This window comes from Schistocerca americana, chromosome 6, assembly GCF_021461395.2.
Source record: "Schistocerca americana isolate TAMUIC-IGC-003095 chromosome 6, iqSchAmer2.1, whole genome shotgun sequence".
NCBI classification, from domain to species: domain Eukaryota; kingdom Metazoa; phylum Arthropoda; class Insecta; order Orthoptera; family Acrididae; genus Schistocerca; species Schistocerca americana.
This window is the reverse complement of record NC_060124.1, coordinates 297,340,703-297,356,663: the sequence shown is the minus strand read 5'-3', so window position 1 is coordinate 297,356,663 and position 15,961 is coordinate 297,340,703. Positions and strand designations below refer to the sequence as shown.

The following is a 15,961-nucleotide window of genomic DNA, read 5'->3' as shown; positions in this document are numbered from 1 at the left end:
GAGGTTGTTTAACGTAGGTTCAGTCCAGGGGGATGGCGGGATGGAAGGATGTGTTGGAGTGCAAGTTCCCATCTCCGCAGTTCAGAGGGACTGGTGTTGGGTGGGAGAAGCCAAATGGCACATACGGTGTAGCAGGTTCCTAGGTCCCTAGAATTATGCTGGAGGGCATGCTCCGCTACTGGGTATTGGGCATCTCCTAGGCGGACAGTTCATCTGTGTCCGTTCATGCGCTCAGCCAGTTTAGTTGTTGTCATACCGATGTAAAAGGCTGTGCAGTGCAGGCATGTCAGTTGATAAATGACATGTGTAGTTTCACACGTGGCCCTGCCTTGAATTGCGTATGTTTTACCAGTAGCGGGGCTGGAGTAGGTGGTTGTGGGGGGGGGGGGGGGGGGGGGGGGGGAGATGCATGGGGCAGGTTTTGCAGCGGGGTCGGTTACAGGGGTAGTAACCGCTGGGTAGAGAAGGTAGTCTGGGAATATTGTAGGGTTTAACAAGGTTAGGGGGGCGACGAAAAGCAACTCTGGGTGGTGTGGGGAGAATTTTGTCAAGGGATGATCTCATTTCAGGGGTTGACTTGAGAAAGTGATATCCCTGGCGGAGTAATTTGTTGATGTTTTCGAGGCCAGTATAATATTCGGTGACAAGGGGGATGCTTCTGTGTGGTCTGGGGGTAGGAACATTGTTGTTGGACGGGGAGGAATGTATTGCTCGGGAAATCTGTTTGTGGACAAGGTCTGCAGGATAATTGCGGGAGAGGAAAGCACTGGTAAGGTTATTGGTGTAATTGTTGAGGGATTCGTCACTGGAGCAGATACGTTTGCCATGAATACCTAGGCTGTAGGGAAGGGAGCGTTTGATGTGGAAAGGATGGCAGCTATCAAAGTGATGGTACTGTTGTTTGTTTGTGGGTTTGATATGGACAGAGGTGTGGATGTGAGCTTCAACAAGATGAAGGTCAACATCCAGGAAGGTGGCTTGGGTCTTGGAGAAGGACCAGGTGAAATTCAGATTCGAAAAGGAGTTGAGGTTATGGAGGAAATTAAGGAGTGTTTCTTCACCATGAGTCCAGACCACAAAGATGTCATCTATAAACCTATACCAGGCCAGGGGAAGCAGCTGTTGGGTCTTCAGAAAAGCCGCCTCCATGCGGCCCATGAAGAGGTTGGCATAGGACGGAGCCATCCTGGTTCCCATGGCCGTTCCCCTGATTTGTTTGTAGGTCTGGCCTTCAAAAGTGAAGTAATTATGGGTGAGGATGAAGTTGGTAAGTGTGATAAGGAACGAGGTTTTTGGAAGATCTTCGGGTGGGCGTTGGGAGAGGTAGTGCTCAAGGGCAGAGAGACCATGGGTATGTGGGATGTTTGTGTAAAGGGATGTAGCATCTATGGTGGCAAGAAAGGTTTCAGGTGGGAGAGGGGTGGGAATGGATTTGAGGCGTTCTAGGAAGTGGTTTGTGTCTTTGATGTAGGATGGGAGTCTGCGGGTGATAGGTTGGAGGTGCTGGTCTACCAGAGCTGAGATACGTTCGGTTGGGGCTTTGAAGCCTGCTACAATGGGACGGCCAGGATGGTTCTCTTTGTGGATTTTGGGTAATAGGTAGAAGGTAGGGGTACGTAGCTCAGGTGTAGTGAGTAAGTCTATGGAAGCCGTTGTGAGGCCTTGTGAGGGACCTTGGATTTTTAGGATTTTTTGCAGCTCAGTCTGGATGGAGGGAATGGGATCCTGGGTAACAGCTTTGTAGGTTGAGGTGTCGGAGAGTTGACGCAGTCCTTCTGCCACATACTCCACACGGTCAAGTACAACAGTTGTGGAGCCTTTATCCGCCGGGAGGATGACAATAGAGCGGTCTATTTTCAATTCCTTAATGGCACGGGATTCAGCTGGGGTGATGTTGGGGGTTGTCGGGATGTTCTTCAAGGAGGACTGGGAGGCAACACTGGATGTGAGGAATTCCTGAAATGTCTGCAAGGGATGGTTTTGGGGGAGGGGAGGAGGATCCCTTTGAGAAGGCGGTCGGAACTGTTCTAGACAGGGTTCAACACTGGGTCTAGTATTTGGGGGCTGTGTTTGGGTATTGAAGTGATATTTCCAGTTGAGGTTCCGGGTGAATGAGAGGAGATCTTTAACCAGGGCAGTGTGGTTGAATTTAGGCGTGGGGCTAAAGGTTAAGCCTTTTGATAGAACAGATGTCTCTGGAGGAGAGAGGGATCTGGATGAGAGGTTTAGGACTGAATTGGGACTGGTGATATGTGGCATTTGACTGTGGTTATAGTTGTGATTTGGTCTGTGTGGGGATGGGGAGATTGAGTAGGGTGGCTAGGCTAGGTTTGTTGGCTATGAGGGGGGTTTGTTGAAGGTTCTGTTGTGGTTGGTGTTTGTGAGGGATAGGGAGAGGGACCCCACTTCTTAGGTGTTGCATTAGCACTGTGGATAGTTTTTTCAGGTGGTGTGTGGCATGGAACTCAAGTTTGCAGCTGGCTTCTAGGATGATGTTCCTGAGTGTGTTCTCCAAGCAAGGTTTCAGAGGTGGACTACTTTGAAGAGAGATAGGAGCTGTTGGGAGTGGTGGTTACATGAAGTAGTGTAGAGATTCAGGACAAGTTGGATAAGGGCTAAGGATTGAAGGTTCTGGAAGTCCAGGAGAGACTGGTGGAAGGAGGAATTGCACCCGGAGATGGGAACTTTTAAGGTAAGCCCTTTAGGGGTAATTCCAAAGGTTAAGCAGGACCGGAGGAAAAGTATGTGGGATTGCAGTTTGGCTACGGTGAATGCATGTTTCCGGAATGAAAGTAAATAATGTGGTATAGGATTAGGGTACATAGTGGGTAACTGGTGGGTAGGGAAATTAAATAACTAAAGTTGAAATAGTAATCATAAGAAGAAATAAAACGCGGAGGGAAGGACGAGAAAGAAAGAAATTAATTGTGTTGATAATGTTCAATACCAAAGGAAGACCACTAAATTAGAAAAATACGGAAAAAGTTGACCAGACCAAGCAAGTATGTCCAGATCAGGGGAAAGGAACACACGTTGCTCAAAAACAGAGATAGCGCGTGCCGCAAAAGAGAGAGCGCGTGCCGCAGAAATGTCCCAAAAAAATTTTCTTGTGACAGAGAAAGATAGCCAATGGGACAAAAATATCGCCAGCAACAAGTAATCGACGGAAATGGATGATACTGGTAGGTGTGGAAGAGATTGTTGGCAGTGATTGTTGGCTGGAAAACAGCGAATAACGAACGTTAAAACTATGGAATTTTGAATAAATAAATAAATAAATAAAAAAGAGAAGAGGACTATAAACGGAACAAGATAATAGGAGGAAGATGAAACTAGCACAGTTGGTGACGAAAATATTTATTTATGTATATATAAAACACTGAAGAAGAGAAAGTGTTAAGATGACAGACATCATAGGCATAGGGATAGGCATCCCCCCACAACCACCTACTCCAGCTCCGCTACTGATAAAACATACGCAATTCAAGGCAGGGCCACGTGTGAAACTACACACGTCATTTATCAACTGACATGCCTGCACTGCACAGCCTTTTACATCGGCATGACAACAACTAAACTGGCTGAGCCCATGAACGGACACAGATGAACTGTCCGCGTAGGAGATGCCCAATACCCAGTAGCGGAGCATGCCCTCCAGCATAATTCTAGGTACCTAGGAACCTGCTACACCGTATGTGCCATTTAGCTTCTCCCACCCAACACCAGTCCCTCTGAACTGCGGAGATGGGAACTTGCACTCCAACACATCCTTCCATCCCGCCATCCCCCTGGACTGAACCTACGTTAAACAACCTCACTCCCATTTACTGTTCAGTCTTATCCTCTTTCCCTTTCCTCTTTAGCCATTCACGGATCTTTTCATCCTACATAGTTGTGTTTATCTTTATACTATATACCTCTTTACTTCTGTATGCATCCTCTTTGGTTTGAAGCTGACACAGTACTTACAGTAGAATATCTTTGGCTTCTCTCTGACAACCATGCCTCCATCCTTGCTACCCTCCCTATTTTCCTTTCCCTGTTGCTTCATAACCTGGGTTGTGAGTAACTGAATCTCCTTTCCCTTCTTCCCTTTCTTTCCCCTCTCTCCTCCCCGATGAAGGAACATTTGTTCCGAAAGCTAGGAACGTAAAGCATGTAAAAGGTTCATTTGAAAATTTGTCACCTCTCTATGTCAATAAAATTCGAAGAGAGACTTGCAGGGCACATTAAATCCATCAGGAGAGTTCTTAATGACACACTCCTCTTAGAGAGCCTGCAGACTAACCAGGGTAAAAAAGTTATTGAATACTAAATTATGTGGAGAATACGGTATAAAATTGAGCTCCACACTGGTTTAAATTGTTGAACAGCAGCTTTAATGGACCAGGACATCATAGGTAGTGCAAAATGTTACGAAAAGGGTTGACGTTGATGTCCAGAAATAGGCATCCTTTATTCTGACATTCAGTTTACCAGTTTCCTGAATATGTTGCAGCTGGCTTTCTCCCATTTAGAGTTAGTTCTTGTGTACCTAATACAATGTCCTTCTTTCAGTATGTACACTTTGCTCATACTATCACGGGATGCAATGGGCAGGCTACATGTGGATGATTCTGTTCTATTGCCCACTGTTGGGCATTCAGTGTACGCCCCACTCAAGTGTGTCAAGTGTATCAATTGTTCCCAAGCCCATCCAGTTCATAGCAAAGTTAGTGCTGCCTTCACAGAAGGGAAGAAAATCCAGGAGATTTGAGTGATACAATGACCCTTGTACAATGTAAAAGAGATATTTCAAGCCTCACAGCTGCCCTCTTTCATGCAGTTGTCTGTGTCTCTGTTGAAGCAGCCTGTGCAGAAAACTAGTGTTGGCACCCAGACCTTGGTAACTGATGATGGCACCTCTACCTGCAGCTGTAAACCTGTATTGCTAGCCCAACAACCCAACTACCCACCACAGTGTTAGTGGTGGCTGTTAGGACTACCGTATTTACTCGAATCTAAGCTGGACTCGAATCTAAGCCGCACCTTAAAAATGAGACTCGAAATTGAGGAAAAAAAAAAAATTCCCGAATCTAAGCCGCACCTGAAATTTGAGACTCGAAATTCAAGGGGAGATAAAAGTTTTAGGCAGCACCTCCAAATCGAACAAAGTTGGTCCATTATAATACGAGACACAATTTAGGTCGAATGAATGACAATACAGCTACAGTAGTTTGGTTCGAGTCGTAAGCTTAGCTATGCGTCAGGTGCTCCGTCTGTATTTATACGGGTACCCTTCCTTTTTCACGTGCTTTGTCTGGTTTGAATTGATTGCTTATTTTTCTTTGATCTGATAAGTGCCGTTATGTGTTTACGTCACTCTAAGCTGAAAATGCATTACTGTACTGTGTCATGCATTGTTTGTCGCATTCCGATAATGAGTGTTTACAGCCTGTCGCCGCTCGCGGCATGGCTTGGTCTTGTGCGCGGTTACTTACACTGCTGCTTTATTTGATAGTGATCAACAAGAACCAAATAATAGACTGCATATGATGGAAGATGTTCTGAACGAGAGTTTAGCGAGCATTTTTCTCCGTTTGAAAATCTTTGCAGACGCCTCTTTAGTACATTATATTCTGCACAGAAATTAGTCATCTTAGATTTAAAAATCTAGTCAATTGCCGTGCTTCATTTCTGACTGTATCACTGTTAGGCATAAGAATAATACGAATATAAACATGACATGATATGTGTATTCTTCTGCATTTGCTGTTGTCTCGCTCTAGTTTCGTAGTTTATTAGGCAGACAGGATTTAAATGAGATAGCAGCAAACACAAAAGAATGCATGACAAAATGTTTATATTCATATTATTCTTATGGTGAAGAGAATACTGCATGTGATTCACAATTCACAAAAGTTCCTAGTAGCAACCATCTCTTCTCACAGGTAGGAAAAAATTCAGGACGTAGAGTTTCCCATATTGACAAACAGCCCAAACAGTCTTGCCAATCGGATTTTCGTAGTACATTGAAATGCTGCTAGAAGATGAACAATACGAAATTTCTATTTACTTTGTTGGATAATGTATGAAAGTGCAGTGGTCGAAACTCGGGGCGGAGAAAAAAAGCTCGTTTTCCACCTTTTTTTAAAATTTATTTACTGACGAAGAGGGTTTGGCGCCAGTATTTATCTTTGTGCCTGTAAAACATGCCTGTTGTAGCGCTACATATATTCGATGGCAGAAGTTAGTTGTGGCGGCACCTACCAACATTTTTCAGAACTTCTGCTTACTTTGCACTCGATTCTAAGCCGCAGGCGGTGTTTCCGATTACAAAAACCGGAAAAAAAGTGCGGCTTAGATTCAAGTAGATACGGTATTGATATTTTTAAAAAATTTCAGGAAACTGATTTATCAGTATTAAAAACAATCATTGGCCCTCAATATATTGAAAAAAGTATTAATATATTGATAGAAACAGTATAACAAATATTGGCTGCACATTGTAAAGACAACGCAAGTTTTATTGCTGTATATTTAGGTACTAATTTATTGTGAGATGTTCTGTACATCAACAAGCTAGCAGCTTGCCTATCCCCCTTAGAGCAAGAATCAAAAGGAAAAAGATACACATCCCACTTGCCGATAACCACTTCGGTAACAATGGTAACTGTATGTAAGTGGCATAATAAAAAATGTCAGTCATTTGGTTTCGTCACACATCAGATTTGACCAAGAACACTTCATGTCAACTTCTGTTTTTTTTCATTTCCACCACTGCCAGTGACATAGCAGTTGTAGTGTCGAAATTGTGTGGTGAAGTTGGAGGTTGCAGTATCTGTTGGTAGCCCCAAGAGCCAATTATATCAGCATTTCCCCTTGGCTTTCATACTGCAGTGGAACATCAACGGATTCAGGACACCATGTGAAGGAACTCGAGGTACAGTAATGTGTTTCTGTTTCCAAGAGAGACATTTTAAGTTCACTGACACTCCTGAGTAACATGGCTACATTCCCCAGAAGGACGACCACATCATGCGGAGAAAACTATAGGAGTAGTGGTTTTTTTTTTTTCATCAACAGTGCCTACCAGTACTAGCCTCTTTCCCTAACTACCAGCCTGCAAGCAGTCACTGTATCACTACGTGTGCGTCATCAGTTGACAATATCTTCACTTTACTTGCCCCCACATGAGGTGCTAGACGAAGTGTCTGTGAGCACCTTACTCATCTCCCCCATCCCTTCATCCTTTGCTTTGAGGCTCTGCAGCCACCTACCCCAGGGGTAGAGCAGTTGAGAGCCTTCTCTTGTCCTCCATGCATGTTTGTTGAACATGGGGCAGAACTTGTATTTCAGCACTGCTGTAGGATCGTTCACTGTAATCGATCTCTCTGCTCTCCAGTCCTTGCACTCACAACTCAGAGGGAAGTGGTTGATGACTTGTCTTTAAGTGACCACGTCCCTGTCTGGAATCATCTGGCAGACAGAATGATGTCCAAAAGAATTCTGCCGCAATGGATGCTTCATGGTGTAGACTGGACAAATTACAGCCATCTTACAGTGACGACATCCAGCCATGGGTGGATTGTATTACCCAAATTATCCACCATGCTGCTGAAGCATCCATTCCGCAGGCTTCAGGCCACCTGAAAAAGGCAGCTTATCACGTAGAGGAGTGATGAATGTCATACTACAAAGGTACAGGTGGGCAGCTTTGCATAGGTTCAAGTGTTGGCCAACTGAGTTAACCTAGCAACCTTTTGGGTTGCAGGGATAAAATGTTAGTGAATTATGAGGGAGAGACGGCAGAAATTGTGGCAACAGTGTCTGATCACCATAAATCTTTCTACTAAAAGTACAGTTGTGTGAGAAGCCAGGAAGCCAGCAAGAGGATTTCTGGGAGAGGTGGGAGGTGCCTGGTGGCAGCTGTAATATGGAATGGAAGACTCCAGACCACCCCGCAAGAATTGCTCAGACTGTGGTGGCCTGTTTCACCACAGGTACCACCACTGCCCTGAGGGTTTAGGTTTCCAGTGCGACAGGGTGGCTATTGTGAGGGGCATTCAGATTTCAGTTCCATCACTGATGAATAATAACAGTCCCTTCTCCATGTAAGAGCTGGATTCTACCTTAGGTGCAGCTCATGTTAACCTGAATTGTGCGCCAGGTCACTTTTCTTACGCGTGGTGACAGGCCATTTTAGCTCCACTTTTAAAGCTTAGGAGGGACTGATGTAATCACTTTAGCCTCTTTAAGTGTGGTTTCAGGAGGTTTCACTCCGCGTTTGATAACCTGGTCCTCTTTGAAGCAGCTATACAACAGGCTTTCCTGCACTGACATCACCATCTGGGCAGACTTTGACACCGGGAAGGCCTACAATACTACTTGGTGGCATATTATCACTGGAAAGCTACCTGAACGCAGTTTTCGAGTATGTCTTCCCATGTTTTAAATCCTACTGCTTTTGCCATGGCTATTAATATTATCATGTCCAATGTTAAATGTCCTGTCCAGTGTTCATTGTTTGTTGACAGCTTCCGTCTTTCGTTCTTCTTAGGGCCTTTTTTTAACAGTTCCCATTCAATTTTAAACTTTCCTAATTTGCAAACGAGGGATAGTACACTTCATTTTAAGGATACGGTGTAGTTTCTGGGCCTCACATTTGTCTTGAATCGTAAGTGGTTGCTGCACCTTGGGGGACCTAAAAGACTTGCCATGGAAGCGCTCAGCACTTTAAAATATCGTAGCCACAATCCATGGGGAGCAGACTAAACTTGTCTGCTCTGGTTTTACAGGTCTTATGTGATCTACAGTCATTGCAGCATGTGTAATCAACAGAGGCATTGGTCCAGCTCATATAGAACCAACTGTACTTTCTACAGTGGCAGGACAAGGAAGCTTCATTTTGCTGGGTACCAAGGCATGTGGGGATTTGAAGGGACAGACAGACAGACAGACAGACAGACAGAGCTGCCAATGAAGCCTGCAGAAAACGTAACATTACAAAATGTGCTAGTCTTCTGCAGTCTGTCATTTTGTTGGTGCATCGCAGATCCGTGCAGTTATGGGAGGAGGAATGGCTGCGAGTGACAGACAATAAGCTGGGGCTAGTGAAGCCAACTGTCGAGCCATAGAGGCCCCCATGCTGGTTGCTCCTATATGAGGTGGCCCTGACCTGCCTCTGAATTGGGTACTTCCTCTAACATAACCCTTTTTATTCCAGTGAGAGGACCCCCATCTATGATGCCTGTGGTGTGCTTTTCAGTGTACACCATATTTTATGTGAGTACATTTTATTGTGTGACAAGCTGGCAGAAGTGCTTTTAGAAGGCGCTGCCATCTTTTTTTTATCTGATGATGCGAGGAGTGTGGTCAAGCTTTTAAAATTTTGTGATATGTCTGGACTCTGGCCTAAGGTTGGAGATTTTAGTGTCCTGCAGTGTGGCTGGCTCTTCCCCTTTTATTCCAGTGGGCAGTCGGCTGCAAGTATCTGCTATATTTTTTTAGCTTACATTTCCATGCAGGCACTAAAGTCTTTGCTGTCATGTGCCCACATAATAATAATAATAATAATAATAATAATAATACAACCAATATATACAATAATAATAATAATACCCAATACAACAAATATACAAAAGAAAACAGGAGAAAAAATTGAAAAATACATCCAACTGGCTGAGGAAGTCAAGGACATGTGGCATCAGGATAAAGTTGACATCATACCAATTATACTATCAACTACAGGAGTCATACCACACAATATCCACCAGTACATCAATGCAATACAGCTACATCCAAACATGTATATACAGCTACAGAAATCCGTAATTATTGATACATGTTCAATTACCCGAAAGTTCCTAAATGCAATATAACACATACCGTACAGTTAAAAGTAAGTGACGCTTGATCAAGGTCCGCGTCACTCCATTTTTAACCGGACTTAACGTCTGAGAAAGTGAAGATGATGATGATGATGATGATGATGATGATGATGATGATGATGATGATGATGATGATGATGATAATAATAATAATAATTTTTCTAATCTGTCCTTGAGTACTCTTGTTTGCATCCACTTATCAAATTGATCATTTCACTGTGAAAGGTGATGTTATTCCTCTTCTGTCACTCTTATATTTTATCCCATCAGATGCAGGCCATCCAGAGTGGAGCCACATTGTCTCTAATCTTAGCTGTAAGTAATGTGTGACTTTTAATTTTTATTTGGGATATGACCTTATCCCATAGATTTTTTTGACCTCAGTCCTAGCTAGCACCTTCCTTACACTTACCTCCACCCTTATTCTCATATAAGTTATATTCAGTCCCCTCTCCAAAATTGTTATACATGAGTTTTTATGTAATAGATTCTATATGTAATTCCATGTTCATCTTGTATCAGGTGCTTCAACCATCCGAGCATATGGTGTGCAGCAGCGGTTCATTCGAGAAAATGAGAATAAGGTGGATGTGAATCAAGTGTGTTATTATCCCAGCATTATTGCAAACAGGTATGATTAAACCAATATTTTGTAAATATTGAAATTATACAGGTCCCTTAAATAATCACACCTTTATCCCTGTTTTGATATATTTATTACATCCTGGGACAGTTTCCATTAATTTTGTTATCTATTTAAGTAATTATATATTATTCATTCTAAATACACAAGGCTCTTAAAGTACCCTTTCTCCCCAAAAATCTTATGAAGAAAGCATGTTCCATGCCTTAAGGTAGATTCACAAATACAACTTGTGATTGTAGATCTCTAGATAATATGTGCCATTTGTTCCATTTTCATGTTCCCTCATTCATTCCATCTTCTTATACAAATGCATTGACCTCTAACTTTTGATCTAAGAAGTACTGAAAGAGTTAAAACTTGTTTCTTAATCAATGGAAAATCGAGGATGGAATAATGACAGTATTAGGAAAAGAATAGATTTCTACTCACCATGTAGAGGAAATGCTGAGTCACCGACAGGCACAACAAAAGGACTGCTATAAATGTGAGCTGCTTCTAACACAAATAGCACACACATTCATGCAAGCACAAATCGCACACATGTGACTGCTGTCACTGACCACCTGGCAGACTTTCCAAATATGTATTGTAAACATAAAAAGAGGTTTTGAAGCAAATGGGTAATGTTCACAACAATTATGCAAGATGCTATGGCTAAAACCTAAGTTGAACTTGTCCTGTCTCGCTCATTCCAGCAAGTTGTCTAATCAAACTATTTCTGGTTTTCAATCTTTGTTCTGTGGATTCAAGGTGTTTTTTAAAGGCTAGTAAGTGATCTAGGTACAAGCAAAGGTCTTTTGGGAACAGACTATGTTTTTTCTTTGTACCACAAAAACAATGTGTTGAGTTCCCTACTTGCTGTGCAGTTGCTCAGATGGAAACAACATACTGAAGTTTTCTGCAGGTTTGGGCTTAACCTCCACTGTTTGTGACAGTTACTTAGGGTAACTAGATAATTACTGCATATTCACTCACCTTGCTCATACTCCTTAATATTGCTATCACCATATGGTAAACATAACAGAATTTTTCAGAGTTCATGCCTGGAACATCACTTGTATATAGGTTGAAGAGAACTAAGGCTAGTACTGATCGCTGCGGTAATCTGATCTTGATGGTGAAGAATTTACTAGTGATATCTTTGACTGTGACTTTAGTAGCAATTTTTCAGAACACACTCCAATAAATTTGTCATTTTGAGACTTGTAATAGTTTCCTTCAGTTTGAGAATTGTCAAGTCAGACAGTGTCATAGGTTGCTGTTAAATCTATAATTGCCACAGAAGTATTCAGTCATTTCTGAAAACCAGCTTCAGTATATGAGGTAAGGGCCAGAACTTCCACCCTCATGAATATGAATATGTCATTACATTCTGTTGTAGATACACGTTTCTAGTAGCTTATAGCACAAACCTATCAGTGGCCTGTGGGTTTTTGTGTGGGCCCAACAAAACAGTCAGAATTTTTGTGTAACTTTCCTGAAATGCAAAGTTAACCAAACATGCAATTATTTTAAAAGGTGTACCCTCTGCTTCCTCAAAGTGACCCCCAAGCCACAACTATTGCCCAACCTTGCTTTAGAGCAATAACTGAGTGGGTCAGTTTGTGTTTTTCTGTGTTTTAAAGTGGCAAGTGTTTCAGATATCTTAAACTGGGTAGAAACTTGGTCAGTGTTCAAAATATTTATGTAGAATTGTTGTAAATAGTCTGTAGCATGTGGTCCCAGGTGTTCAATGAACACTCTGAATAGCCTCTCAAATCCAGCAGCGTTTCTGACTTTAAGCATTTTTGTGGCCTTTTCAAGTTTGTATCTGTGAACGGAATAGATAAGACTTTAATCTTCTTTGGTTTCAGTATTCAGTTCACTTACTTACTTCTTCAACTTGTCTTTCAACTTATGTTCGAGGGGAACTTACACTGCTTGTTCTTTTATACATAGGGCCATCCGAGATGCGGACTTTAGAGTTTCCTCATTGTAAACTGAGAGTACAGCTCCCAGTGTATGTACAACAGATCATGCCTTCTGATTGCTATGGGTGAAGTTTAGATTTTCTGTTAGTACTTTGCCATATTTCTTTGTGTTCTTTATTAATTGAAAGCTGTATTTCTTCTTCCAGCTTATGGTCACCCACCTTACAGTATTTCTTCTGTAGTGCTCTTTGTCCAAACAATATATTTCTTCCTGAACTCCCAAGGTATGTTGGGGTTTTCTGCTGTGATCAGTTTTCCAGTGGGCTGAGAGTAAATTTTTGCCGGGGACAGTCCATTCGTACCCATTTCAGTCTGCTTTCCTTATACTCCACCTTGGCTGCTGAATAGATATTATTGCAGGAAGTTGTAATTCTGTGTTAGGTATTACAGGTTTATGTGGGGTCTTCAGGGAAACTCAGTAAAACTGTACTTGGTTTTGCAAAAAGAGTTCCTTCATGTTGTGTTGTTACTAAGCAGAGGTCTGGATTTCTTTGTTTGCCTTCTTACGGATCAGGTGGTTTTCAATCCTTCGTCATCAAAAGCTAAGTAAAGTTGACTCTTGCCCATTCCATTTGCTAGCATTTCAAGTTTTTTTTATGGTTGCTATTGTATCCCCTATCAGTATGGTGACTGTTCAAGTCACCATTGTATAAAACTTTGTCGTTTTGGGTTGCCAGGGGTGTGTTTGACCAATTGGCATTAGATGGTTTACAGATCAACATTATTGTCATTCATGATTTTCAATTGTTATGTGTTCAATGTTACATTGTCTAGAAGAGATGATAAAACTGTACTTCCTAATGTCTTCTTACAGGTACATTATGGAGCCATATACATCATATGTTATACTGGCTACAATTCTGTATTTATATATTTATGTATTTTCTCTCGAACTTCAGTTTGTTCATCTAAGTGCGTTTCCTGCAGTGCTATAAGATGTATATTACTATCCATCCAAGTTACCCACATTTATGTCTACTTAGACCTTCTCTGTTTAGTTGCGGGATGTCTATCTGAGGCCTGATAACTTTACTCTGGAGATTCTTATAAGTGCTGCTGTTTGGTTTCTGCTGCTGCCTCTGTAGTTTTCGAGCATGAGAGAAGCAGAAGCAGTACCTTGTGCAGTCACCATTTGTGCAGTCTTCCAGATGTTATGCTTGTGCAGACCAGGTTACTAGGTTGCACAGTCATGAAGATTGTGTACACTTCAATGCCCCACAAAGGAGCTATTGTGTTGAGATATGCCTCTGACCACACCATGTTTGAAAGTCCCAGTTTGTTAGAGCATCAGTGTGGATCGTCCATGTTTTGCAGGGAATGGTGTAACAACATATCATGGGGAGGAACCAGAGAAAAATGCCATACCCTGTCAATGATGATTGATTTCAAACTCAACAGGAATTGCTGTGAATGCATGGCCCTCTCTCAGTACCCACATGTACATTACTAAGGGAATTGCATGCAGTGGACATCTTTACTCAAGTATGTCACAAATGAGTCAAGCAATGCAGAAATTTGAGAGAAGCTGAAGGAATGCTTGTGCTCCAGTCATACTAGTGATTTTACCCCTTTTCAAAATTATGTGAGGCTTCGAGTGCATGAACAGCCCAATCAGCCTTTTGATCTACAGTGTGTGGCACATCTAGTCCAGGCCGGAGGTGGTTCTGTGATTTCTGAGGGTGCTTCTTGTACGACGACATGGGGCCCATTCATTCAGGTTACATGAACTGGGATGTCCATTTCATAACTCTCGGTGACTTAGTGTCGTACTTTCTTCAAAATATGTGTGATGGGTATGATATGGATATACTGGAGTTCAGACATAACAGCACTATTCTCAGAGTTGCATGCATAGGTTCTTGATCTGACGAATGCTTCAACATGTTATCGTCCTTTGACCGGCCTGCTAAATCAAACTAGTCTTGAGCCCATAGAAAATGTATGTGTATCCATTTTTAATGGGGTGAATTGTAGTAGTCAATGTACCTGCAGTCTTATAGCTCTAAGATATCTAATCAGTGAGTACCTTGAGCTAGATATTGTGTAGTTAGATAAACTTTTGGACTTGTTCTCATAGAATTGAGCCCATTATCAATGCTAGGGATGGTGTTAGATGGTGTAAGAGTGGTTTCCCACAAGGATGAGTATTTCATCAGCTGTGATTATGTCAGTGACTATACCTACGCAGTATTATTATTTTCCCATTATTTGTCACACTAATGAAACAACAGACAGATGACCTTACTGATGTCGTCTCAGATAGATAACCAATTCAAACACTGTAAACTGTAGCTTGGAATGTCAACAATGTAAGGAAAAGGATATATTTCTAATCACTGTGAAGATGACCAAACTGAGCTGCAACAAGCACAACAAAAATATTGTTAACATTTATCTTTTGGCCAAAGCCGCCTTCAGAAAAGAACACACACACATTCACTCACGCAAGCAAGCACATCATGCACGTGATGGCCGTCTCCAGCAGCTCTGGCCAGAATGTAGCTGTTACATTGAACAGAAGCAGCAGTCTGGAGAGGATGGGGAATGTTAAGAGATAGCAGTCTAGTCCTTGTACGCTCTGCCAGACTGCATTCTTCTCTTTCCCCAATCGGACCCTGCTAACAGGTGCAGCGTTGGGAGGCTACAGACAGGGAGGTGGAGGGGGGGGGGGGGGGGGGCAGAAAAGGACAGTAGTAGTACAGAAGGGTGGTGCGGTTGGCAGAGGGCGGCACACAATTGGGAGGGGGGGGGGGGAGGGGAGAATGTGAATAGGGAGAAGGTGATAGGACAGAGGAGGCTTAAAGTGTTGGGCTGGCGGTGTGGGGATAGTTGGTTGAGACCAGGATAGTTTAGGGAGTGGAGATGATGATGTAAGGATATGCTGTTCAGAAAATTTGGCAGTGGAGGAGACCAACCCCCCCCCCCCCCCCCCCCCCCACACACACACACACACACACACACACACACACACACACACACACCCCTACCTACCTTCCTTCATACCTCTTGACACTGCACGTGGCAGTCTTCATAACTCCCTCTAGTCTCTGCATGTTCCTCCAGACAGCACTGTCCCCTCCATCCACCTGTACCATGATATCCCTGTCCCCTCCAGACAGCTGCTTTTGTTCAGCGTGTCACTTGCATTATGGTGCGAGCTGCCAGAGACACTGGTCATGTGTCCGTAACATGAGCTAGCTTGTGTTGTGTGGTGTGGTGTGTGTGTGTGTTCCTTCAGTAGAAGGCTTTGATTGAAAGCTAATCAATAATGATCTCTTTGTTGTGCCTGTCTGCAACTGAACATGTCATCTGTACAGTGAGTAGTAATGTATCCTTCTCTTTTTATTGCAGATAACCCATTTGTTCCTTCTTTGTGGAAATTTCCAAACTGTTGAGTTGTTAAGGAACTCTGTGATACACTATTCCAAAAGTTGCACTGTAGAGAGCCCCTTGGTGTTTGAGTAAAGAGGCAGATG

General features: G+C 42.7%; 1 protein-coding gene across 1 annotated transcript in view; it reads left to right on the top strand.

The window, feature by feature from the left end:
• The window catches only part of LOC124619877 (multidrug resistance-associated protein 1), a gene marked incomplete in the record, with an annotated part of 365,477 nt that overhangs the window by 313,655 nt on the left and 35,861 nt on the right, over positions 1-15,961 (top strand). Inside the window, 1 exon segment of the mRNA XM_047146501.1 lies at positions 10,392-10,500. Within this exon segment, the coding sequence (XP_047002457.1) occupies positions 10,392-10,500 (109 nt within the window).